Raw genomic sequence first — 23,961 nt, forward strand, 5'->3', positions numbered from 1 at the left:
GCTTTACCTACTGACGGTGCCTGGGAACAGCAACAACTGAAAATGCTAAGAGGGACTGGAGAGGTGGCCCAGCAGTTAGAAGCTCGGGCTGCCCCTGTACAGTGTGACTCCCACTACTCGCACAGCTGCACACCAGCTCACAACTACCTGTAACTCCAGTTCCAGAGATCGAAGGCTTCTGGAGGTACCAGGCACACACATACTACACATTTATACGGAAAGGTAAAACATTCATTCACACACATAAAATAGCGTGAGCTTTTAAGACAGAGTTAAGCAATGTTTTGGATGACTTAGTTCCAGCGGTGTGTGTGAGCTTCCCCCTTTTTTTTTTTTTTTTGGCTACTCATCACAATGATCTATTCTGTCGAGATCCTGATTCTAAGCAAATCTGGAGAGGACAAACCACACTGAAAACAAATGACTCAACCCAGGACCCCAACCCTTCGAGCCCCATGAAAAGAAACATGCCCATTTCAAATGAGAAGAAGCAAGATGGCAGTGGTTTAGAGCGGCACACTGAAGCTAGTTAAAGAACCAAATAGAGATGGTGTCGACGCCAGGGAGCGTCACAGATGCGCCTTCCCTGCTGTGTTTCTCACCCTGTGTGCAGCTACTTGAGGTGAAACCCATGCCCTCCCTTCCCGAGAGAGCTGAGTCCAGGACTGTGGGGAGAGGCGGTCACTGTGCTAACGCGTGTCCTGGCGTGTAGAGGGACCTGTGCTAACGCGTGTCCTGGACGTGTGCTAACGAGTGTCCTGGCGTGTAGAGGACGTGTCCCCGACAGTGTGCAGCACTGCATGCAGCATATGCTCCACACACAGTTGCCTTCTGCCCTGGGACTCTTCCTTGGGCGGCAGGAAGAGCCTGCTCCCTTCAGAACCCACTCTCTTATGTGAGGAGTTAGTCACTCTGTGTCTTGTACGGCCTGGGGCTCCATATTTTGTTTCATCCAGTCACTTTTGCCCTAGAAAAAGTTACTAAAATATGGCATGCGTGTTTACTTTTAACCTTTCAGAAATCCTATGTGGATGGAAACTATAGCAAATTCTTAGAGCTTAGAAATATTTGGAAATATGAAAAGATAATAAACATACTCTCTATGTTTGGGAAAAAAAATTTAAATCCCTCCAGAGCACAGTTTGATAATAATTTTCAACAATGTTTGCTTTCTTGTTTTTTTTTTTTGTTCGTTTGTTTGTTTTTCAGTTTTGTTTTGTTTTGTTTTGTTTTGTTTTGTTGCAGGGGTAGGGTGGGTTTTTGTTGTTGTTGTTTTGTTTTGTTTTTTTGTTTTTTGGGGTTTTTTTTTTTTTTTTTTTGAGACAAGGTCTTGCTGTGTAACTCAGCCTAACCTGGCACTTGCTGCTATCCTCCTGCTTCAGCATCCTGAGTTAGCATTACTTATGTGAGCCACTGGAGTTTTCATAAAACACTGAGGACATTGGAAGTAGCCATTTCTCTTTTATAATTTATACTGAGAAGATAAAGGCATACAGTAAACAAGAATGTGGAAATAGCTGGGGGTGGTGCACACACCTTTAATCCCAGAGCTTGGGAGGTAGGCAGATCTTGGCTTTGGGAGGCCAGCCTGGGCTACAGGGTGAGTTCCAGCTAGAGCTACACAGAGAAAACTCTGTCTCAAAACAAAACAAAACAAAAAAACCCAAAAACAAAAAGCAAATGTAAAAGTAAAAATGTTTGTTAGAACTGGTTTCTGATAATGGAAGGATTGGGAGTCACCTGATGTGATTGCTTCCAGTGTGTACTAAACAATGAATAACCTTTCGTAGAAAGCACTGCACAGTACCTCTGTGGTCTACCAGCTGCCTGCTGGAAGCCAGACAGTAAACAAAAGGATATATTAGCAGATAAAACCACGAGACCTCACATCCACATGTATGCCATGGTGTTATTTATTGACATGAAAATAAACCAGGTACAACCAGGACACATCGGTGATCCTCCTGAGGAGGCAGAGGCAAGAGGCTAGCCCGGGCTTCCTGTGAGACTCAGACCCAAACCACTACAGCGAAAGGAACAGAACAATCAAAAAACACAAAAGAAAAAATAGGGTAAAGACAATTCACTGAGTGAAATGAAGCGAGCTGGATTACAAGTCTACAGGAACAATAGCAGCCAAGGACATTCAAAGTGTTTGTTACATCATGCTGGGAGCTTTACCCACACTAAATGGCTTCACTTAGGTGAGAAAAGGACCCCTGTGTTTAAACCTAGATGTGGTTGTTTTTCCAGTGTGTTCTAAACAATGAGGAACTGCGGTACATTCTATAGAATGTACTTCCCCTTAACCCTGCGGTCTGTCTACCGGCTGCCTGCTGGGAGCCAGGCAGTTCCACAGTGGAACAAGCTTAACTTCCCTCAGCTGAAAGGAATGCTCACCCCTCTGGCCAGCCTGCTGTCAGTGTGTACACTTGAAGACTCAGGGCCTCTCCTTGCTCAGCGCCACCTGTTCTTACACCGGTCTCTGACTTCTCAAAACTGGGTGCCGGAGAACGGGGGCTGGAGACGGACATCTATCCTGTAGGCACAGTCCTGAGACACAGCTGGCTCCCATGGAAACCAGGGGGCCCTGAGGGACTCTCTCTGGTGGGGGTTTGATGAGTTGCTTCTTAGAACCTTTCTCTACGGATGTGTAGCAGTTACTTTAGTTGTTGCTTATCGCTGTGACAAAAGACCTGATAGAAGAACTTAAGGAAGGGTTAGTTTGGATTGAGAGTTCGAGGGTCGGGTTCATCCTGCAGGGAAAGGCATGGGGGAAAGAAGGAGAGGCAGCTGGTTGCACGACATCTGTTCACCCGACAGCTGGTCACCCAGCACAGTATCCAGTCAGGAGGCAGAGAGTTAAGAGTGCAGGTGCTCAGTTCACTTTCTCCAGTGTATTCAGTCTGGGACACTAGCACATGAAATGGTGCCACCCAAATTAAGTCTGGGTCTCCCCTTTTCTCCCCTCCTCCTCCCCCTCCCCTTCCTCCTCTCCTCCTCCCCTCCTCCCCCTTCCCTTCTCTTCCTCTCTCCCTCTCTCTCCCTCTCTCCTTCTCTCCATCTCTCCCTCTCCCCCTCCCCACTCCAGTTAAGCCTTTCTAGCCTCACTAGCACACCAGAGATTTGTTTCTTGGTGATTCTAAATCTCACCAAGGCCAGTCGTGGTGGCCACACTGGTAGGATTTGCTGAAGGAGGCAGAGGCAGAAGGATCATGAGCTCGTGGCCAGTCTGGGCTACACATTTTTGCATCCTCCGATCCTCACACTTTCCTCACATTTGGGATAGGATAGGGAGTTTATGGACAGGAAATTGGGAAAGGGGATAACATTTGAAATGCAAACAAACAAACAAACAAAGCTCACTGTGAAGTTTGAATTGAACCTCTTCCAGGACATCTTGAATGAGACCCACGGAGACGGTGATTGATGCAAAAGCAAGAGGAGTTTAATCATTTCGACATGTTGGGACCACCCACTTCAAGGGGAGATGACCCTGAACAGACTCTAACAGTGAGTTATATACCTTGCAAGCGATTGGGATAGAATTCAAACAATTGGGGCAGAATTTGCACAATGGTAACTAGGCAGGGTGCTGTGTACTATGTGCATTTGGTGGAGCAAAACAACTTTCAGATCAACTCAGTGTACAGTTCAGGACTTTCAGTTGGGAGTCAGGTGGCTTGCAGCTGTTCCAGGAACTAAACCAGCTTTCTTTTCTTCCTGGAAGGGAGGGGTCCTTGTGCTCAGAGGTTTGTGGTGGGAATTTTCCTACTGGACCTAACTCTGACTCTTTCCTCACCAAGACTAACCACCACAGATGCTATCTCTTTGCTTGGAAGTTCTCAGTTAGCCACAAGCCAAGGGTTTCTAGCAGTCCTTTCCCCCTTCTCCCTTTTCTCTCTCCTTCTTTCTTCTCCCTTCCTTTTTCTTCCCCTCCCCTCTACTCCCTGCCCACTCAGAAGTCTTCTTGTGTAGTCTGCCTACAACAACCCAGGCTGGCTGCCTCCCTGAGTTTACCTGGCCCTAGGAAAACACATATCTTTATCTACCTCCTCCTCCTCGCCCTCCTCCTCTTTCTTCTTCTTCTTTGTCCCTGTGGCATAAAGTCCCATCTAGTCTTCACTTGTAGGTATCTTTTGTGAAAAGCAAAATTCACTCCCTAAATTCTCTGAGGGTCATCTTGGAAATTCCCCCTGAATGACCTAACTGGGATGGAGGTGTGTTCCCCCAACCTGTCCTTCTGAGGAAGGTGTGGCCCAGGCTGTTTGTAAATCTCACAGTCTTCTCTCTACATAGTTTGTAAGGGAGACATAATACTTAAATTATAGTCAGAAGTCTAGAAAAGGCCTAGCTGGATTTGAACTAAGGTGCTGACTGGGCTGTGTGTTTCTTCTGGAGACTATAGGAGAGCATCCATTTCCTGTCCTTCATAGCTTCTGGTAGCTGCCATATTCCTTAGCTCATGGTTCTTGCATCTTTAAACCTGAATTGGTAGATTGTGTCTTTTATATCGTTACTCCAATGTTCTCGTTCCTGACCCTTGCCCACACTTATGAACACGGTGATTACATCCTGCCCACCCGGATGATCTACAATCTCTCTATTGTAAGCCAACAAGAAAACTTACTTCCACACAGCACCTTCACTTCCTTTGCCATTAATAATAATATATTTACACGTTCCAGGAACTAAGAATACAGACACCTTGCTTGACACAGCCATCCCCTGACACATCCAATATGTCTCTGAGTCACCAGCCCAGCCTTTTGACAATCTCAAAGAAAGACCAACCAAGAAAGTCCTTCAATAGAAAAGACGAGGATACACTTTTGAGCATGGACTTTCATCTGTTCAGTGCGCAGACCACCGATTGGTATTTCATTACTGGTAACCCGAGCAAGCAGGCAAACAGGCCTTTCCAATCTCCAAACACAACTTTTAGTTTAGAAAATTCCAAATAAAGCAGAATAATCAATGTTCTTTTGGTTATTGACTGAGATAACACCATCTTTAAAATAGTCACAAATAAGCCAAGTTTGTGAACCATTATTTTCGTTGTGGATATTAATCACCCCCTGGATTTTTACAAGGTTTCATTATAAGAAATAGAATGTATTTTACTTAGAGTCAACAAAAGGCTCTGGGGAAGATGGAAATTCATAGAGAACTCTGAGGGCCATCCACAGCTCAGAAACGGAACATCAAATGAGCTCTTTCCTCTTCCTTCCCATGTCCCTAGGAAAGAGCCCAGAAAGGGAGGAGAAAAGCCAGTACCACTAGCTCTATGATAGCAGTGGGCATGAATAACGCAAGGAAACTCATGTTGCTGTGGTTACCTATCTAGGTAGTCATTCGTTTAGTTCTTTACCTACCAACCTACATGAATCTTCCTGAGATTTTTATTTTCCAGAATCTACGTGGCTTGTCTGAGCCAATCATAGAGTCTGTGTGTTTCTGATCTGTTTATGAGTTTCAATGTTCAATTACATTAGAACAAATGTAATGGCCCTAGATGAGACGGGGCCAAGGTTAAAGGAAACAACCTCTGGATTCCACATGACCATCATCTCTATGAAACTCTGCACCAGCTGATTTCAGAGAAACCTGCCTACACCTTTTAATGAACCGGGGACTTATTCAGGTCTGTCTCTTGACTGCAAAACAGGCGGTGTACTAGATTACCTGTGAGGTCTCTGACAAGGTTCTTTGTGGGTTTTTTGTTTTGTTTTGTTTTGTTTTGTTTTGTTTTGAGATGGTCCCTTACACTATACAGTTCAGGTTGACCTCAAACTCATGACAGTGTTCCTGCCTCCTCTTTCCAAGGGCTAGAATTATAGGTAGGAGGCACCACATTTTGCTAGGTTTCTGACAACTTTAAGGGGTTACTTATGTGTCTCCTATTAGATCTCTCTGGACAGAACACCATGAATTAAATTGATCAACCGATTGACTCACTCATGCACACACTCTGTGCATGTGCCAGGTACTGTTATAGAAAACAGAATGGGCCCTGTTCTCTAGGACTCTATCTCACAGCAACACTCACTGGTCAGTTTATGATCTGAGCAGAACCACAGAGGAGTTCTCTTTAAGAAATCATCACCATACTATGTAACTGCCAATGGGAAGAAAATAAAGTTAAACGGCGAGGGCCCTCAAATTAACAATATAAGAACCCAGTTTCAAGAGAACCTCCATCCCCTGAAAGTTCAAACCCTAACCAAAGCCATCAGAATAAGGTGATTCTGGAACTCCAGTTAGAAAACAAGATCAGTAGTTCACTCTGGGCCTGTCCAGCCCTGTACTAAATTCAGCAGCAGAGGAGGGAGGAGGGGCAATTTTGTAGAACTTTTGTTTAGTTGTGGGGGAGCTTTCTTGTGGGCTTCAACCCACACGTCCATGCAGGGCGAGTGAGGGAAAAGGAACCTACCCTGACTGACAGACTGATCAGGGTGCCTCATGAAGCAATGCATCAGACAGACACCTGTCTGTCTCCACACTGCCCTAACCTTAGCATAGCTCACTGAGGGAGTATGGACTGATGTCAGAGACATGCCCCTTTGTTACATGCCTTGGTATAGCCTGCCTATGTAGAACTGAAGAGCCTTGAGAAAACACCAAGGGGGTCCTGATGCTGTCACTCTTGTTTAAAAGGTGTGTGTGTGTGTGTGTGTGTGTGTGTGTGTGTGAGAGAGAGAGAGAGAGAGAGAGAGAGAGAGAGAGAGAGAGAGAGAGAGTTCTGCTGCCACCAACCACTTGGATGGAGGAGGGGATTTCCCCATGTTTCTGGGAAGCGGGACCAAACAGTAGCAAACAGTAGCATTTCCTATCAGGCCGCTGCTGCGGTGCTGAGGTTGTGCTGAGGTTGCCGCCAGTTCAGCCCCAGCCTGCACAAGGGTTAAGCGCCTTAGCTTTCTCTTTCACTGAGGGCTGCCTCTTGTTGCCTAGTGACTGCTGCTGCATGGCTCCTTGCTGTCACTCAGCTTGTCTCCAGAGTTATCCTCTACCCTCATAAAGAAGGTTATGATTGGACAGAGGTGACATCATAGCAGGGGAAGGAACTGCATTGCTTTGTCAAGACAGCACCAATAAGATGACCCAGAGGTTGGTGGCAGCGTGTTCAGATTCCTTTGTTTTAGTGTCTTTCACACTGAGCTAACAGATTCAGTGGACATCCTCCTCCATTTCTTGAAGTGCTAGTATTGCAGGTGTTGCTGATGGATTTTTGCCCATAAAAATATTCCTTGACACCATGCGGATTCTCTTTACACCCATTTAATCAATGCCGGTAGCCCAGCCAAAACCTTCCGTGCCAAGGACTTGGCCAGCACTGTGGGGGCTGCGGATCACAGGCAGCAAATGACTGCCTGTAGCTCATTATCAGAGCTCTGGGCTGCAGCGCTGAATTCTGAGAGACGGTTCTCCTCGGCGCTTATGTGAGGTGTCTGAAGTGCTTCGGAAGCACCCATCTCAAGGATGGGCTCAGCTTGCAGCTCAGGGCACACAGGAAGCATCCCAGGAGGAACCCCAAGGAAAAACAGTGATTAAAGTTAAAAGCCTATCTACGTTTAAAACCAAGCAGTTGGACACATCTCACACCGTTCAGACAATAAACACAGTCCTTTGGTTACTTCTGCATCTGACATCGCACATGTTGGTGCTGTTCTGAGAACCGAGCCTCACAGTCCTTACACCACGTGTACCAAATACGCAAGTATTTCAGCCACTGAAGACACCGTCTGTGCAATTGTAGGGCTTCTTGCAGCCTCATTGTGCTTGGCTGCTGAATTACATCCTCGGTTAAATGCTCTTTTCTTGGTAAATATTTAGGATCCAGCATCATCACCGCTGGTGTAATGGGATGACTGCTTCCAATTAATGCTCTATTCCAAAAGCTACAATGTCATAGGAAGCTTAGGTGAGCTATAACAAAGGCAAACCCCAGAGAGACAGAGAGACAGAGACAGAGAGAGACACAGAGAGAGAGAGACACACAGAGACAGAGATACAGAGAGAACGACAGAGACAGAGACACAGAGACAGAGAGACAGAGACAGAGATACAGAGAGAACGACAGAGACAGAGACACAGAGACAGAGACACAGAGACAGAGATACAGAGAGAACGACAGAGACAGAGACACAGAGACAGAGACACAGAGACAGAGATACAGAGAGAACGACAGAGACAGAGACACAGAGACAGAGACAGAGAGAGACACACAGAGAGACACACAGAGACAGAGAGACAGAGAGAGACACACAGAGAGACACACAGAGACAGAGAGACAGAGACAGAGAGAGACAGAGACAGAGAGAGACACACAGAGAGACACACAGAGACAGAGAGACAGAGACAGAGAGAGACAGAGAGAGAGAGACACACAGAGACAGAGAGAGACAGAGACAGAGAAACACAGAGAGACAAAGAGAGAGAGAGAGAGAGAGAGAGAGAGAGAGAGAGAGAGAGAGAGAGAGAGATTATAACATCCACAAATAAAGGTCACGTGTTGGCTGAAACCCGAGAGGACTCGAGCTGCTCTGCCCAACGCTGAACACTGTTATTTCTTGCTTGAGTACCAGCTTGTTCCTAATGTGAATTGAAGCTGGTTATGCATTTCCTGAGGATATTCATCTAAAAAGGAGGGAGAGCATTTACACAGAAGCCAGGGTCACAGGAATACACTTATACTTTGAATTATCAAGCATTTTCAGAAAAGAAATATAATTTCCTTTAAAAATTCAGATTGGAGGAGGGTGTGCTGCACTCTTTTTATCTCAGTGCTCTGGAGACAGAAGCAGGAGGATCCCTGTGAGTTAGAGGCCAGCCTGGTCTACAGAGTCAGTTCTAAGACAGCTAGGGCTACACAGAAAAATTATGTCTTGAAAAAACAAACTAAAACAAAACCAAACAAGGGGGCTGGAGAGATGGCTCAGTGGTTAAGAGCACTGACTGCTCTTCCTGAGGTCCTGAGTTCAATTCCCAGCAACCACATGGTGGCTCACAACCATCTGTAATTGGATCTGATGCCCACTTCTGATGTGTCTGAAGATAGCAACAGTGTATTCACATAAATAAAACTAAATAAATCTTAAAAAAAAAACAAAAACAAAAAACAAAAACAAAAGAACAAACACCAAAAAAAAAAAAAAAAAAAACCCAACCAAACAATCAAATAACACCCTCCCCCCACCAAGTAATTCAGATTAGGAGATGGAGTCTCTGTGGTTAACACCGCCTACTGCGCTGTCTGAGGGCCCGGATGCAGTTCCCAGCACTTACATCGTTCCTAGCTAGCAAAGTGCCTGGTAACTCATTTCAAGGGGGTCCAAAGCCCTCTTCTGACCTGCAGCGAGCACCCACATACACATTTGCATATAGAAGCATATACGTATGTAAATAAATAACAAGTCTTCAGAAAAGTAAAGATAGGGACTAGGAAGATGGCGCATAAGTTAAGAACACCTGCTTTCTTCCAGAAGACGAGGGTTCAGTTCCCAGGACCAGAGAAGTGGCTCACATGCATCCTTACCTCCCATTCCAAGGCATCTGACCCTCTCTGGATCCTCGTGCACCAGGCATGCTTGAGGTGTACCGAGGGAAAACTCTGATTATGTAGGTTGAAGTCCACCATGACCGGATAGCCTTTGAGCTTGTCCAGGGAATTCTAAGCCCTCTCATCTACCTCTACCTGAGGACAGTCACATACCCTCAATTAGTTTATAAGATCAATTTCCTTCCTCCTAACAAAACCTGCTCGTTCAGACCTGAGATTCCCTAATTGCTTCCCCATGCAAATGAGGCATTCCAGGTACCCTAAGTCCCCAGCCAATGAACTTTGCCCATCCTGAAGGTCCCTACCCTCAGTCTCCCCAAACCTTATAAGCCTTCAATCACCCTAAGTAAAGTTGATCTGCCTCTGACAAGTGGTCCTGGTACGGTCATTCGTCAAGAGTACTCTCAGGACTTCCAAACCTATCCCTACACCTCACAGTCTCTGCTCCCTTTACCTTTGTGGACCACACTGGCAGACCATCCACAAGGGTTGGGAGACCCACAGTGTACATTCATACAAAGTATTCATACATATAAAATAAAATCAATCTTAAAAAAGAGGGGAGAAGGTCTGGAGAGATGACTCAGCAGTGGAGTGCGTGTTCTGCACTTCCACGGTCTGAGTTCTGTTCCTCATGGCCACATGGCAACTCACAACCATCTGTAACTTCAGTGGTTTGAAGCCTTCTTCTGGCTTCCTTGGGTAATGCATGCATGTGGTGCATAGACATACACACATGCAAAACACCCATACACACAACATAAAAAATAAATCTTAGAAAACTGAAAATAGGGGAAAAAGCAGAATCCTAGAAAGCTTTCTTCTTCCTGTATAGAATGGGAAGTGAAGGGGGTGGGGGCAGGCACTGCTGCTGGGGCGAGATTCTGCCCAGCACAGTGCTCAAACTCATCGTCTGCTTCTACAAGAGATCTGTCAAAGTTGATATTACAGTCATCATTGAGGGGAGCAAGCTGGTTCCCATGAGAAAGTCAGCCTTGCCCCAAGGGGCAGCATCACCATGCTGCCGTTCCTCCCACTTTGCTCCCATCACTCCTTGTAGGTTTGCCATGAAACCTAAGAGCAACAAGGGGGCAGGCATAATAATCAGACAGTGGCCAAATGGAGTTGACCAAGCTAGTGATGAGTGCTTTTCATTCCTCCAAACATATTGAGTATGTGCTGCAGGGCACAAACTTAACCACATCATAACCTTATTTTTAACTTCTTGAGCAATGTTCATATTGCTTTTCAAAGTGGCTATACCATTTGGAATTACTCAAGACCTCTAGTTCCCCTACATCCCCACACAAATGACAATATCATAATCTCAATCTCTCTCTCTCTCTCTCTCTCTCACACACACACACACACACACACACACACAAAGTGTAACATATGTAACAAAATTTCCGCCTAGAGTAATGGTGATATCCTGTAAGACAAGCTTTTTTTTTTTTTTTTTTTTTTTGGTTCTTTTTTTCGGAGCTGGGGACCGAACCCAGGGCCTTGCGCTTCCTAGGCAAGCGCTCTACCACTGAGCTAAATCCCCAGCCCCTGTAAGACAAGCTTTAACATGGCTGCTGCAAGATGATTTTGAGTTCAATGGTTGCTAGAGCTACATAGTGGGGCCCTGACAAACTCATAGCTTAAGGATTCACCATTCCTCATCTGGTAAAAGTATTTACCACAAAATCTTGGCACCTGAGTTTAAGCCCATAAAGCCACAGTGAAATGAGAAAACCAACTCCCCAAAGTTGTCCTAAGTTCCACACACGCACTTTGGTATGACTGTACCAGTGTGTCTGCAATGCACACGCATCCACACACACACACAAACTACTGAAAGATCAAAATATGTAACATAACATATTAAATATAAATAGTAATAAAAGTTAAAATATTGAATACAAACAAATAACAGAAAGCACAAAAGTGTTATAAAATGATGTTTATTCTGCAACTTTATCATAATGAATTGCATATCTTTGGTAAAAATAAACTTTATAAACATTTTAATAGTCAGAGATTAGATAAAAAAACTAAATGTTTATAAGTTGTTTCTGCTATAAGCAAGGCTGCAACTGAGAAGTGGTTCACTTGTGGTTGGTCATCTGTTGGCAGTTAAACTCAGAAGTTTTTATGCTACATCAGAAAAGAGAAAACAATTTAATAACAAATTTCTTTAATCAAAAGGTTTTCTTATACTTTAGTTTAAAAAATAAATAATAGTTACAATGAATGGCAATTATACATTTTATACACTATGATGGCAACATAATACTTTAAAATTAAGCACTGTGTTTAATAAAAAAAGTACAACTTTGACAATGGCACTGGCAGTTAAATGCAAAGAATAGTCTTGGGAAATGGCAGGTTTAACATGAAAACATTCTATTTTGCCTTTCAATAAATATGATTACATCATCAACACATTGGAGTAAACTTTAATCAAAACTTAGACATTTCAAAATAATAATAAAAAATCTCCATGACATATATGTAAACCAGAAAGCCTCAAAAGTTGCCTTATAGTTTTCAAAGGGCGTTCGTTAAGCTGCTGTCCATCTGAGACAACAGCCTTTGCTGCTGAGAAGGCCTCCAGTCTACAAGACACAAGTATTCCCTCAACTCTTGCTCTAGCTTTCAACTATGCTAACGTGTATTTAACTGACCATCTAGTATGAACCCTTTACAGAATGCCTCAGAAAGCGGTGACAACATGTGCTAAACTTTACAATGTACAAAGGATCTGAGTTAAGAGAAGTCGTGCTGGCTATGAGAACAGAAAAGGCTCCAAGGAAAGGGGTGATGCACCCCTGCTTTTCTACTGATTGAGGCAATATTTCATCCTAAATTTGAAAGCAAAGAAATCAACTATTTTTAATATATTGCACAAATTTCAAAGACATATTCAAGAAACACTGATTCTCTTGGCAATGTAGAAAATAAAGTTAATAGTGCTAAGACACAACTTTTATTAGGAATCCATTAAAAATGGAATTGGTTCCAACAAAATTCTTATTTTGATGTAAGACAAAGTATACCTTAGCTAAAACCAGTTTAAATGATTGAAACATGTATGTTGTCCTTGGATTTCTAAGCTGTCTTTATTACACAAAGCTTGCGATTTTCTGGGAATTTCTAGCCCGTAAAATTCAGGATGACTTCCTCAACTGGATAGTTCCAAGCCATGCTTCAGGCTAAGCACACCAAATAGGCACATAATCTCCAAGAACAGCATAAGGGACCCAATCATGAAGGTTCTCCCCTTGAAGTGGGTGCCTGGGCACAGCAGCAAACGGAAAGTGAGACACTGAATCCTACAAGAAGTGCAAGTTGTTAGGGACTCTGCATGTTAGTTCTAAGTGCACAGGCACATGACGCCATCCTTGCTAATGGCTGCTGCTTTAAATAAGAGGCCACTGAAGGAGGGAAAGGAATTTAAGTTACTGCCTAAACATCAATTCTGAAAAGATCCTTCTCTTGGAGCTGAGAACAACTCTTTCCTCCTACTTCAGATCATTTTCCTGTTTGCAGAACAGCCCGCCCCCTGGCCAGGGACATCAGTCGGAACAGAATGCGGTGAGCACAACTGTGAAGGACCTCTCAGAAGGGCACGGTGAGGAGCTGCACAAGTCCATGCTATCATCCGAACTCCACCACCTCTTCAAGACTTGTACCACACTAAAACCACACTTCCGTTTGGTGTTTCATTCAGTCTGCAGTAAAAACTTTAACTGTTTTCTGAGAGATAACATTTATGAATTAGAAAAATTCCAAATTCCTCATCCTGCATTATCAATAAAAGAAAAATGTCTATATTTTAGTAGCACCAATTCCATTAATTTGGCTCTCCAAATTCAATTATAACTAACATGGATTCAGGAGTGTATCAATACTGTTATAGCTTAAGTGTGGTCACATAAGAAACATTCTTTTGTTTTTCTTATTTGGCAATATTGCCCAGAAAAACATTTAGAAGTAAAAATAAAAACATTTGTCACTTTAAAAAGTCCAAGAAGATGCTGTAGAGCCATAAAAACATTTGAACGCAGGAAGCTAACCTGAGCCTGTGTGTGCACAGCAAGGGTGTGTGCACGTAAGTGAGAAAAACTCAAGGTCACTGTCTAGAATACAGGACGTATCATGAAATAAGACTAAGGTTTCTGAAAATTTCTCCCACCACTGTAAAAAAATATATGAGTTATATAGCCTTAGTATCCCTGTTCTTAACACTATAGTCAAAACTGTCTCATATAAGCAGTTTTGTTCAAATATTTAAAATCTTAGCCAATGCACTTTTGAAATGGTAATATAAAATCTTCTAGCGTGGATTAATGGCACATACAGGTTATTACATTGCCTTCTCAAAGTTTTGTGTAAGACCCAGTTTTTCTATGTATTTTGAAATCCCTGAAGATATTGATCTCTACATCTTCCTCAGTAGGACATTTAATACTGTTTTAAATCTAACTCACTATACATTTAATTTTAACTTTACGAAGCTTGGGCAGTTCCGCCCTCAGTGACCTACTTTACTTCTGATGTCACACTCTCCCTTCACTACACTACGGTGTGAAAACAAATGCAAGCCTCTCTGCACGTGTGTCAAGACGACTGCTACTCCATGACACTCTCCGGCTGCATCCTCATCAGACATTTTTACTTAAGCAAGACAATGAGCAGCTAAAGCTTAAGCGCTTGCAGAGTGCTCTGGGGAAGGGCGGAGGCCCTCGAGGCTGTGCGTTAACTGTGAGGTGGAGCATTGCAGAGATGCTACTGCAGGAGCTAGTCATGAGATGAGCCTCATCCCCAGATGGCCTTCCCATGCCTTACAACTGCTCCATTCTCCACAGACCAGAGAACCTTCTAGGCACCTAGGCTCTTCCCGCTGCAGAAGAGGCCAAGCTCATGCTGCAACAAAGAACAACCGAAACAAGGTCAGACAAGCGATCCCATCTCACCCTCCTGCACTACGTCAGGAGAGAAGCACGTCAGGGAGATACCAGTAACTAGTTCATAGCAGAATGGGAAGAAAAATGAAAATCCAAGTTACCAATTTTTTAACCGATTAACAAAGAGATTTTTTCCCTACAAGTTTAAGACAGAGGCTGAGAATTTTTCTATACGAAATTTTCCAAATCTGGGAGACACTTATTCACAGAAATTATGTTGTGGGGTCCTTTATGTCAGATTTACAATTATGCATGATCCTAAGAGCAACTGTTTAAACAAAAAAGAAAAGCAACCAAAAAATATTTAGAAAGAAACAAGTGGCACCCCTCCCCCACCCTTAGCTAAAGCGGTCCATCTGATATGGCTCTGTATCCCTGGTAAAAAGTTAAGTAGAAGAGTATTGCCACACTTTAAAACAACTCCACACTATAAGCATTTCTACTTTTTCCGGTGTTTTTGACTTTGTGCCTTTGCAGTACTTATAAGGGAGCCAAGGCAGGTGCGGATTCCAGCAAGGTGGAGCAGCGACCCGGCTGCTTCTTTGAGCTCCTCATCGATCTCTTGACATGACTGTTTTGGAATCTTTTGGCCTGGCTGTCCTTTCCGAGTGCTGTCTTCATGAGCTTGCGGTGCATAGCCACTGTCTGCAAGAGGATCCTCATCCTCAGCATCTGTCTCCTCGTCACTGTGGAAGCCTTCGCTGCCGTCACTCCCGCCATGGCTACTCTTGGGGATGAATTCATACACCTCATCCACAGAAGACAGGGAAGACATGCTAGCCCTCGATGCACAACGCTGGGCTGCCACGCCGCTGGCACTGTAGTTATGGTCTGCTTTTGGGTCGATGCTGGAGGCTGGAGAATGGCTCTCCTGCAGTTGCACAGCACTGGGGGCACTGAACGCGCTGCCGTAACTCCTCTTTTTCTGCAGTGATGTTTTAAGAGGCAGAGGCTTCTCACCTGCGGGAAACAGAACTTGTATCAGTAAGTCAGAGGTATTTGATTGTAAGACCAGACCCCTGAAAACTCTCTTTGGAGTAGGAAGAGCTTGGAATTAGTCGTTTTGTAGGATTTCCCCAACATAGTACTCTACCCACAGTCATTAGGCTGAAACGTTTCAAAACCATTTGAAAGACAGCCTGGGGCTGGAGAGATGGCTCAGTGGTTAAGAGCACCGACTGCTCTTCCCAAGGTCCTGAGTTCAAATCCCAGCAACCACATGGTGGCTCACAACCATCTGAAACAAGTCTGATGCCCTCTTCTGGTGTGTCTGAAGATAGCAACAGTGTAATCATAATATATAATAAATAAATAAAATATATAAAAAAAAAAAAAAAAAAGAAAGACAGCCTGGCTTGTCCATGGAACATGAAAGTTACTTTCCAGTGTTTGTACCGGATGTCTCAGTATGAGCACACCACTGCCTAACAATGTCCTTGTAGGTGTTTACACAGGTTTTAGGTTACACAGGGACAAATAACCCTGCAGCAATCAAGCTTGTTGGACACCCTTTACACACACACACATTTCTAGGAGGGATAACAAATACAAGTTCTGAGTAAGAAGTTAAACGTATCTTAAATTCAAGTAGGGTCAAATTAACCCTGGGATGGCTATAACAACTCCACAGTGTATGAAAACAAATCTATTTTCATATTACAATAGCAATCATTGATATTTGATAGATACTATCTTAAAAATTATTTTGCATCTCTCCATATTTTTTAAAAGATTTATTTATTTATTTTATGTGTGAGTACACTGTAGCTGTCTTCACACACACCAGAAGAGGGCATCAGATCCCATTATAGATGGTTGTGAGCCACCACGTGGTTGCTGGGATTTGAACTCAGGACCTCTGGAAGAGCAGTCAGTGCTCTTAACCACTGAGCCATCCCTCCAGCCCCATATTTCTTCTTTAAAACTCACTTTCATGGGGTTGGGGATTTAGCTCAGTGGTAGAGCGCTTGCCTAGCAAGCGCAAGACCCTGGGTTTGGTCCCCAGCTCCAGAAAAAAAAAAAAAAAAAAAACCTCACTTTCATATATTTTGCTAGCTTTTCTTCTGTCCTGTTCTTAATTTTTTTATTTTAAAATGTTTTTATTCAAGTATTTTTAGTGTGATATGGGTTTATCACATTCTTTCCCTTTCTTAATTCCTCCCCACCCACCTCCCCACCGAACCTTATTTCCCCTCCCCCAAAGAATAAAATCATAATACAAAAACTGAAAATCACAATAGATTAACTAAACCAAACAAATACAGCAAAAGGAAAATAGAATTAAAAAAAAGCAAAGCACTACCCCTGGACATGAGGCCTACAATTGGAGAGAACACAGTTTCCCCTTTCCAGCAGGAAACAGTTTCTTGGTTAGGATGGGCCTCGGCGCCCACACCCCTTCTTAGTGCAGGGACCTGTCGGCAGTGAAGCGGTACAGCCTTTTCAGTACTGTTGTGTCTGAAAGACACCACGTTTCCTCTACCTCTGGCTCCGTCCTTCTGCCTTCTCTTCCCACAGACCAGTAGGGCAGTTGTGGGTCCTGTTTGCTGATTTCTTACTTGGTGCACCCTTCAACACACAGGCATTACGGTATTAAGCTTTTGTGTGTTATCCATAGTTAACATAGACTTCTCCAGTTACTTCTCACTTTATTTTTTGTGGTGCTGGGGTCAAACTAGTCCAGGGCCTCGGATGTCTTATGCAGGTCTCCTAAACCCATGCTGAGCTCTGTGGCCTCCCACACTCCTCTATTTGCTCTGAGACAAGGTCTCAGGGACCCAGGGTGGCCCCAAACTTGTTGTCTAGCCTGAACTCCGGGGCTTCCTACCCCAGTCCCAGGTGCTGAGCTCACAGGGTTCAGCACGACACCTGGACTGTGCAGTTTTGTTTTTCCTCTTTGTCGTCTTGAATTACATTTGTTCATCTTTTCTCAACAGACTTCGCAATTTGTACTTTAATGCTCCTGTTCCAAAATAACCTTTAAAAAATTAGTGTGTGTGTGTGTGTGTGTGTGTGTGCGCGCGCGCGTGTGTGCGTGCACTCTACTCAAGTCAGAGGACACACCCCTGAGAGTTAGTTCTTCCCTCCTACCACACATGTCCACAGGATTGCCTGAGCTTTTGTCTTTCCTTTTAGCTCTTCAGGTTTATCTGAACAGCATTTTCCTCCCTACATTTCTTGATCAACACAATGATTTCTCACAGCCTTGGCTTCACTTTCTCAAATGTTCACAGAAATAGAAACTGAGTCATTGTGGGTGGGAGTGACGGGGGGGGGGCGGGTCAGTGAGCAGGATGTAAAGTAAATAAGTAAAATAAAATTAAAAAGAAAAAAAGAAATGGAGTCATTCAGATTAAAACACAATTTAGTGGGAAAGAAAGAATTCTGCTATGACATTTAGTCATTTTATATTTTAAATCATTAATTTGAAAAGGCACTTAAAAATTTATCTTGAAAAGAAAGGGTGATTGCTTACACTCTAACATCTCTTGTTCTATTGAAGTATTTAAAAGTATCATTGCAGTGGCAGCATCAATATCAGATTCTGAAAATGGAAGAGAGAGACAGTGTTAATGAATGTTCTTCCCGAGAGACACTGTAAGCACTGCACGTTTCAGAAGATCAGCACTGGGTCTCTGATGGCCCAGTGTTGTGACCTTCAACCCCAGCGCGCAGGAAGCAAAGGCGCGGCTCTGTCAAATCAACCTGCAGCTGGGCAGAGGCTCATCCAGCAAGGAAAGGACAGGCTCATAACCACAGGATAAACAGCCTGCTCTATACCAGGTTCCATGCCAGTCACGGCTACTTAGTGAGACCCCGTATCAAAACAATAAAAACAGCACACACCCACCACTCCCCCACACAGTTTAGTCTCACGCAGCTGAAGATGACACTGAACTCTGGATCCTCCAGCATAAGCTCGTGCGTCAGCACTGGCCTCCGGGTGTGCACGACTGTTCCCAGCTTACATGGAGACAGAACCCGCAGCTGGAAGCACTAATGCCGGCTGAGGCCCATCCCAAGCCCCTTATACACACTATTTAGCAACTTGTGTTTTCCTTTAAGATTATCAACAGTTTATCAAGGGCATTATGTCACAGGTAACGGAGAGATTCGAGTAGTAAGAGGACCGTTCTTCATTCATAATGCATGTGAACCCCACTACCTCTCAAGAGCTACTTCTAAACCAAACTCCTAGAATGCAGAATACTGCTTTTCAGCATTTACCTTGGATAACCTTATTGTAAAATACATTTATTACACAACACTTGCAAGATTTAAATATATATAACTGGTTACTCTATGACCTGAACTTTTAAATGCTAAATGAAGTTATTGTAGGATAAAAATATTGACCATGTTCAGCCATACTTATATAAATGTCTATAAGCACTACAGGGTCTTATGGGTGTGCACATACATACATGCTCATGTCTATGCTGGTCTGCATGCATATGTGTGTAGAAGCTAGGTCACCTTTTCTGTTGCTGGTACTCATTGTATAGCTTTGTTATAGAACATCTATCTAAATTTAGGAGGCTTATCAAAATACAAATGCAATCATCTTGGCATATTTTTATGTAAGATACTTTGTATATACCATGATATTAATTTTAGAATCACAGTTTTGACAGTAAGAATTCAACATAAAACTCACATAGTTATTACTTACTGACACAGCAAATTAACTTGTTAATTTTGTTAAAAGACATAAAACTACCATGTGCCTGCCAATTTCTAAACTGTCAATGACAAGATTTGTTTCTGCACTGTAAAAGTCACATTTACACATTAATACAAAACATTTCAGACACAATGCACCTTACTTCATAAAGGTTCATTACAGCATCTGAACTAAAATTTTCACTATCAGAGTCCTTGAATAAAACTGTTAGGGCCTCAGTAAGTTTTTAACTCAAAAAAGAGCCTCCAAACCCATAAATATAGCCACAACACAAAAGCAGTTCTTACTGATATTTCTAAACAGAGAATATTCTATCTTATGTAGATGGGTGTTTTCCCATGTGTAACGTCTGCATCTCTGCAGAAGCCCAGACAAGGCCATCGGACCCCTAGTTTTGTGGGGTATTTTTGAGACAGAGCACCTTCCTGGTCTAGAACTTGCAAGCCGGTTGGCAACCAGCCCAGGGTGCTGCCACCTCCGCCTCCTCCTCCTCCCCCAGCACTGGGGTTATAAACACCAGCTTTCTCACGCAGACCACATGGGCGGGCCGTGTAAGGAAGCATCTTACTCACTGTGCTCTCTTCTCTTTCCAGGCCTGGGCCTATGTACTGTTTGCTTGTTTGTTTCTTTGATTAGAGACAGGCCTCATTATGTCACCCAGACTTGCCGAAGAATCCCGAGCCTCTGCTTGTGGAGTTTGGAATTAGGTGTGTGTATGCTATTTAACAGGGTTTACAGAATGACCTCACACTGGGTATTCCAACAGGGGCACAAGAATCATGAATTCCAGACTAGCCTGGACTACAATGAGAAATCCTGTCTCAAAAACGTGGTCTTAGTGTAGATTATCAACCACACTCCTCACCTAACTCACCGTGGAGAGGAGAGTAAGCCTAATTCTCCCAAGCAAGGGATGAGAGGAGGATGCAAATCACTTACTGGAGGGGTGACACTTGCAAGTGTCGCATGGAGAACAGACCCATGCTCCAGTCGGAAAAAAAGGCTGAAACTACCAGTGGAACTACAAGTGGAATGAAACAGAGCAAGTATGGATTCTAAGAGCTTCCCAGAATTCACAAAAAGTATGTTGAGGTTTTGTCTTTTACTGTTTATCGTAATGCTAAGTATGGTCCTTAAGACCTGAAGTCTGCATGTAGCCCCTGAGACCCTGCCCCCAAGTTAATTCTGATTGGTGAATAAAGATGTCAACAGCCAATAGCTGGGTAACAGAGACATAGGTGGGGTTGTGGTCTCATGTGCTTGTGGGAGAGAGGACTATGAGGGAGGAGAGAGAAGAAACAGCCATGACTGAAGAAAAACATGTAGGAGGGAGAAAGAGAGCTGCCTAATTGGAGCCAAGAGCAGCCAAGATGAAACACAGTAAGAAACAATGGGCTTTATCAATAGGAAGGCAGACTCTAACAGCATGGACGGTGGGCAGCGGCCCAGCTATCGTGCTGCCCTAAGGCAATTTAAAATTCAAGGCTGTGTGCACCTTTCTTCTAGGAACATAAATGGTCAAGGGCAGGGAAAAAGCCTGGGGCCAGGATTTTAGTATTTTTTATTTAAAAAGTATGTCTCAAAATCTGAATGAAGAGAGTGAGCTTGTGGTGCGATTCAGAAGGTACTCGGGATATGAAGACCTAGGTGTCTCAGCAGCGCCTAAAGGTAAAAATAACCCACGAACCCATGCAGGTGACAGGAAACACCTGCTCCACTGGAGGCAGACGATCTTCAGGAACTCATTCCCATCCACTACAGTTCTTTACAGCATTTCCCCAAACCTCTCCTTCCACCTCTCACAGGCGCACAATACCACCAAAGCTCAGCTTCTAAGTTTCAAAGCACCAAAATATCTGGCAACAGAAAGGCTTCTCCGTAAGGTTTTTCATTTTTGAAGGTCATGGAAATGTTTAAGAATTGAAATAACACTACAAAAATGTAGTGCCACTAATATAGTCTACCTATTAATTATGAGCAGGGACTAAATCCAGTACTCAGAAGAGTTCTGAGGACTGACAGGATGTCCTGCGGTGTGGAGCTGGCTAAGGTACACACGGCTTTGACCCTCAGCACTTCTCCAGAAAAGAAACAGTACATTCTGGGTTTGTTTTTACAAGGCAGAAGAATCCCCTCAATTCTGACTGCTAGAAGAAAAGGTGGGACAAACTCCTGGAGATGCAGGCATAGATAAGAACTTTCTGATAAGGACAGTCACAACAGAAGTAAGACCATCAACAATAGGCGAATGGAACTCCCCAAATCAAACTGCTTTCTGCACAGCAGTTAACAACTGGCAGAAACTCAGCTATACACCACAGAGAATTCCTTCCTTCCTGGTATATCCAAAGGACTTAAGAAAGAATTAAGTAGCAAACAACCAAATCAAAAAACTCACCAAGCCAGGCTGGTACAGTATTTGCCTAGCAGGAAGGAAGCCCTGGATTCATTCTCAGTACAACAAAAAACTGGCATGGTGGTGCCCGCCCGCTATGCCAGTGTTCTGGAGGTGCAGGTAGAAGTTCAAGGTCACAGCAAGCTAAGAGGCCAGCTGGGCTTGATGAGACTGTTAGCTTTGTGTGTTTAAAACAGCCTCTGAGATTTCATTTCAACAATGTCAGAGTGGCTGCCATCAAGAAAACAAATGACAAGCGGTGACCATGGAAAAAGGGTCACCATTATTCACCCCTGCAGCTACTATGAAAATCAGTGTGGAAATTTCCCAAAAGACAAAAGGCAGGAATTTGTCGGACCCTGCTGTTAACACTGCTAGGTATACACTCCTGGGACTCCACATCTGACTACGGAGGTACTTGTACATCTATGCTTGATACTCTAGTGCTCACGAGAGCAAGCAGTAACAGTAGCTCTACGTCCACAGGCAATGCATGGAAAATGACAATGTACTTATACACATCCTAACTGTACTCAGCAGTAAAGGAACAGGAAATGATGCAGCGTGAGTGAGGCAAACACATGGAAGTGGAAACGATTATTCTAAGTGAGGCAGCCCCGGCCCACAAAGACGACAGAACGCGCTCTCTCCCGTATGTGGGGCTCAGCCTCTGAGTGTCACATACAGAGTATCTAGGTGAGAATGAAGACTGTGTTGATGCAGGGACACTGCTAAGGGCCCCACGAGCAGGGAGAGTGATAGAGAGGGTAAGAGACACACGTGACATCAACACAAAGGTGCATAAGCAGGATGTGGTGACCCAGCCTGTATCCTATCACTTAGAGGCAGAACCTGGTGGATCTGTGGGTTTGGGGATAGCCTAAGAGTTCCAGGCCAGCCAGGGTCACATAGACTGTCTCAAAACCAAACACAAATCAACCAACAAAAACAAAAAAGAAAAGAAGAAGAGCACTGGAGATGGAAGAGTTAGGTGAGGCAAGAGCCCCAAAATTCCTTTAAAAGAAATCAATTTACTAGTCTAAATTAAAGTAATATTCTGAACTATATATCCAAGTCTAAGGGATGGTAAAATCCTTTAGCACAGGATCACAAGTATTTTATGATTATACCAGTTGGCAAAAATCAAAGGAATCATTTGTAGGCCTTTGCTGCAGCTAATCCTGCAGCTATAGCAGACACTATGCCTCAAAATATTATGGTTAGTTTTATTTTTTAATTCAACCTTTTCATAAATAACATTATCATGGGCCACATAACAGGAAAAAATAACTCCAATGATAATATTACTAAGAAATTAAATACCACGTTCAAGGAAAAACAGACATAAAACCAGTGAAGAGGAACATAAAATGCCTGTACAGTGTGCATCACTGGAGAAAAAACAAGTAAACACCATTCCAAATGTCCATAAAAGATGACTTTTACTTTCTCTCCAGAAATGTATCTCCTACAGTTAGAAAAGTTAAAACTCCTAAATCTTAACATATGCGTCATGACCCAACAGGACGGTTCATACCTACCTTTAAGAGTTTGCACTTGACTTTGCTTGAGAACAGAGCTTAAGTAGTGAGGCGATAAAGAAGCACTAAAAACAGGAGAGAAGACAGATGTGCGTATTAAACATTATTCATTTCCTACAGAACTAGCCACGAATACCCCCCACACACACACCATGAAAGCCACACGCAATGTCACCTGGTTCCCTCTGCCACCAGCACTCACATTAGGAAGTCTGTCCAAGCACAAGGGCATACAGGAGTGGACTCACAATAATTACTCGGTCACTGTTTAGACAAACACGTTTCTCATGCATAATGTATTTTAAATGCCTTGAACAATAAATAATAAAAATTTGGTTTTATATTACATATTTAAATTTTGTATAACACTAATAGGAGTTAAATTCCAAGAGATTTTTAGTATAAAAATTAAAACTTTTTGGGGGGAGGAGATTCGTTTTTGCGATTGTAGAGCGTAACTTTTAAAATGAAAGTAATTCCTATTCACAGTTTTTACATAAACCTCATTCTTTATTCCATACTTATAAATTATGGAGGGTTACACAAAAACATGTCAAAAGGAAACAACAAAATGGAATAAAATGCTTTCATTTTATTAATGTTTAAGGTCACTAAGTAATAACTTTCATGATGTTATGGAATCCCCTTCTTTAAAAAAAGGCAAAAATAGGGGCTGGGGATTTAGCTCAGTGGTAGAGTGCTTACCTAGGAAGCGCAAGGCAGGCCCTGGGTTCGGTCCCCAGCTCCGGAAAAAAAAAGAACCAAAAAAAAAAAAAAAAAAAGGCAAAAATCACTTAATACCTAAGATTTGTTTTTTTCTTTTTTTT

At 43.2% G+C, this 23,961-nt stretch overlaps 1 protein-coding gene and 1 long non-coding RNA gene across 7 annotated transcripts in view; one reads left to right on the forward strand and one right to left on the reverse strand.

Annotated features, from left to right (window-relative positions):
- Nucleotides 1-2,287: 2,287 nt before the first annotated feature.
- On the forward strand, nucleotides 2,288-4,978 carry LOC102546644 (uncharacterized). 3 transcript variants are annotated; one of them, XR_015622199.1, is made up of 3 exons: nucleotides 2,288-2,719; nucleotides 3,395-3,513; nucleotides 4,689-4,978. It is a non-coding gene; the product is annotated as an uncharacterized LOC102546644 (long non-coding RNA). The 3 variants fall into 3 exon arrangements; XR_015622201.1 differs by having other exon boundaries at nucleotides 2,302-2,607; XR_015622200.1 differs by having other exon boundaries at nucleotides 2,303-2,541.
- A 6,514-nt stretch (nucleotides 4,979-11,492) lies between these two features.
- Nucleotides 11,493-23,961, reverse strand: part of Foxn2 (forkhead box N2) — a 54,090-nt gene continuing 41,621 nt past the window's right edge. For all 4 annotated transcript variants that reach the window (XM_087552984.1, NM_001399771.1, XM_087552985.1 and 1 more), the window contains 3 exon segments: nucleotides 23,135-23,199; nucleotides 17,990-18,058; nucleotides 11,493-15,474 (listed from right to left, as the gene is read on the reverse strand). In XM_087552984.1, coding sequence (XP_087409110.1) covers nucleotides 14,954-15,474; nucleotides 17,990-18,058; nucleotides 23,135-23,199 — 655 coding nt within the window. In that variant the 3' untranslated portion in view covers nucleotides 11,493-14,953.

This window comes from Rattus norvegicus, chromosome 6, assembly GCF_021556685.1.
Source record: "Rattus norvegicus strain SHRSP/BbbUtx chromosome 6, alternate assembly SHRSP_T2T, whole genome shotgun sequence".
NCBI lineage: Eukaryota > Metazoa > Chordata > Mammalia > Rodentia > Muridae > Rattus > Rattus norvegicus.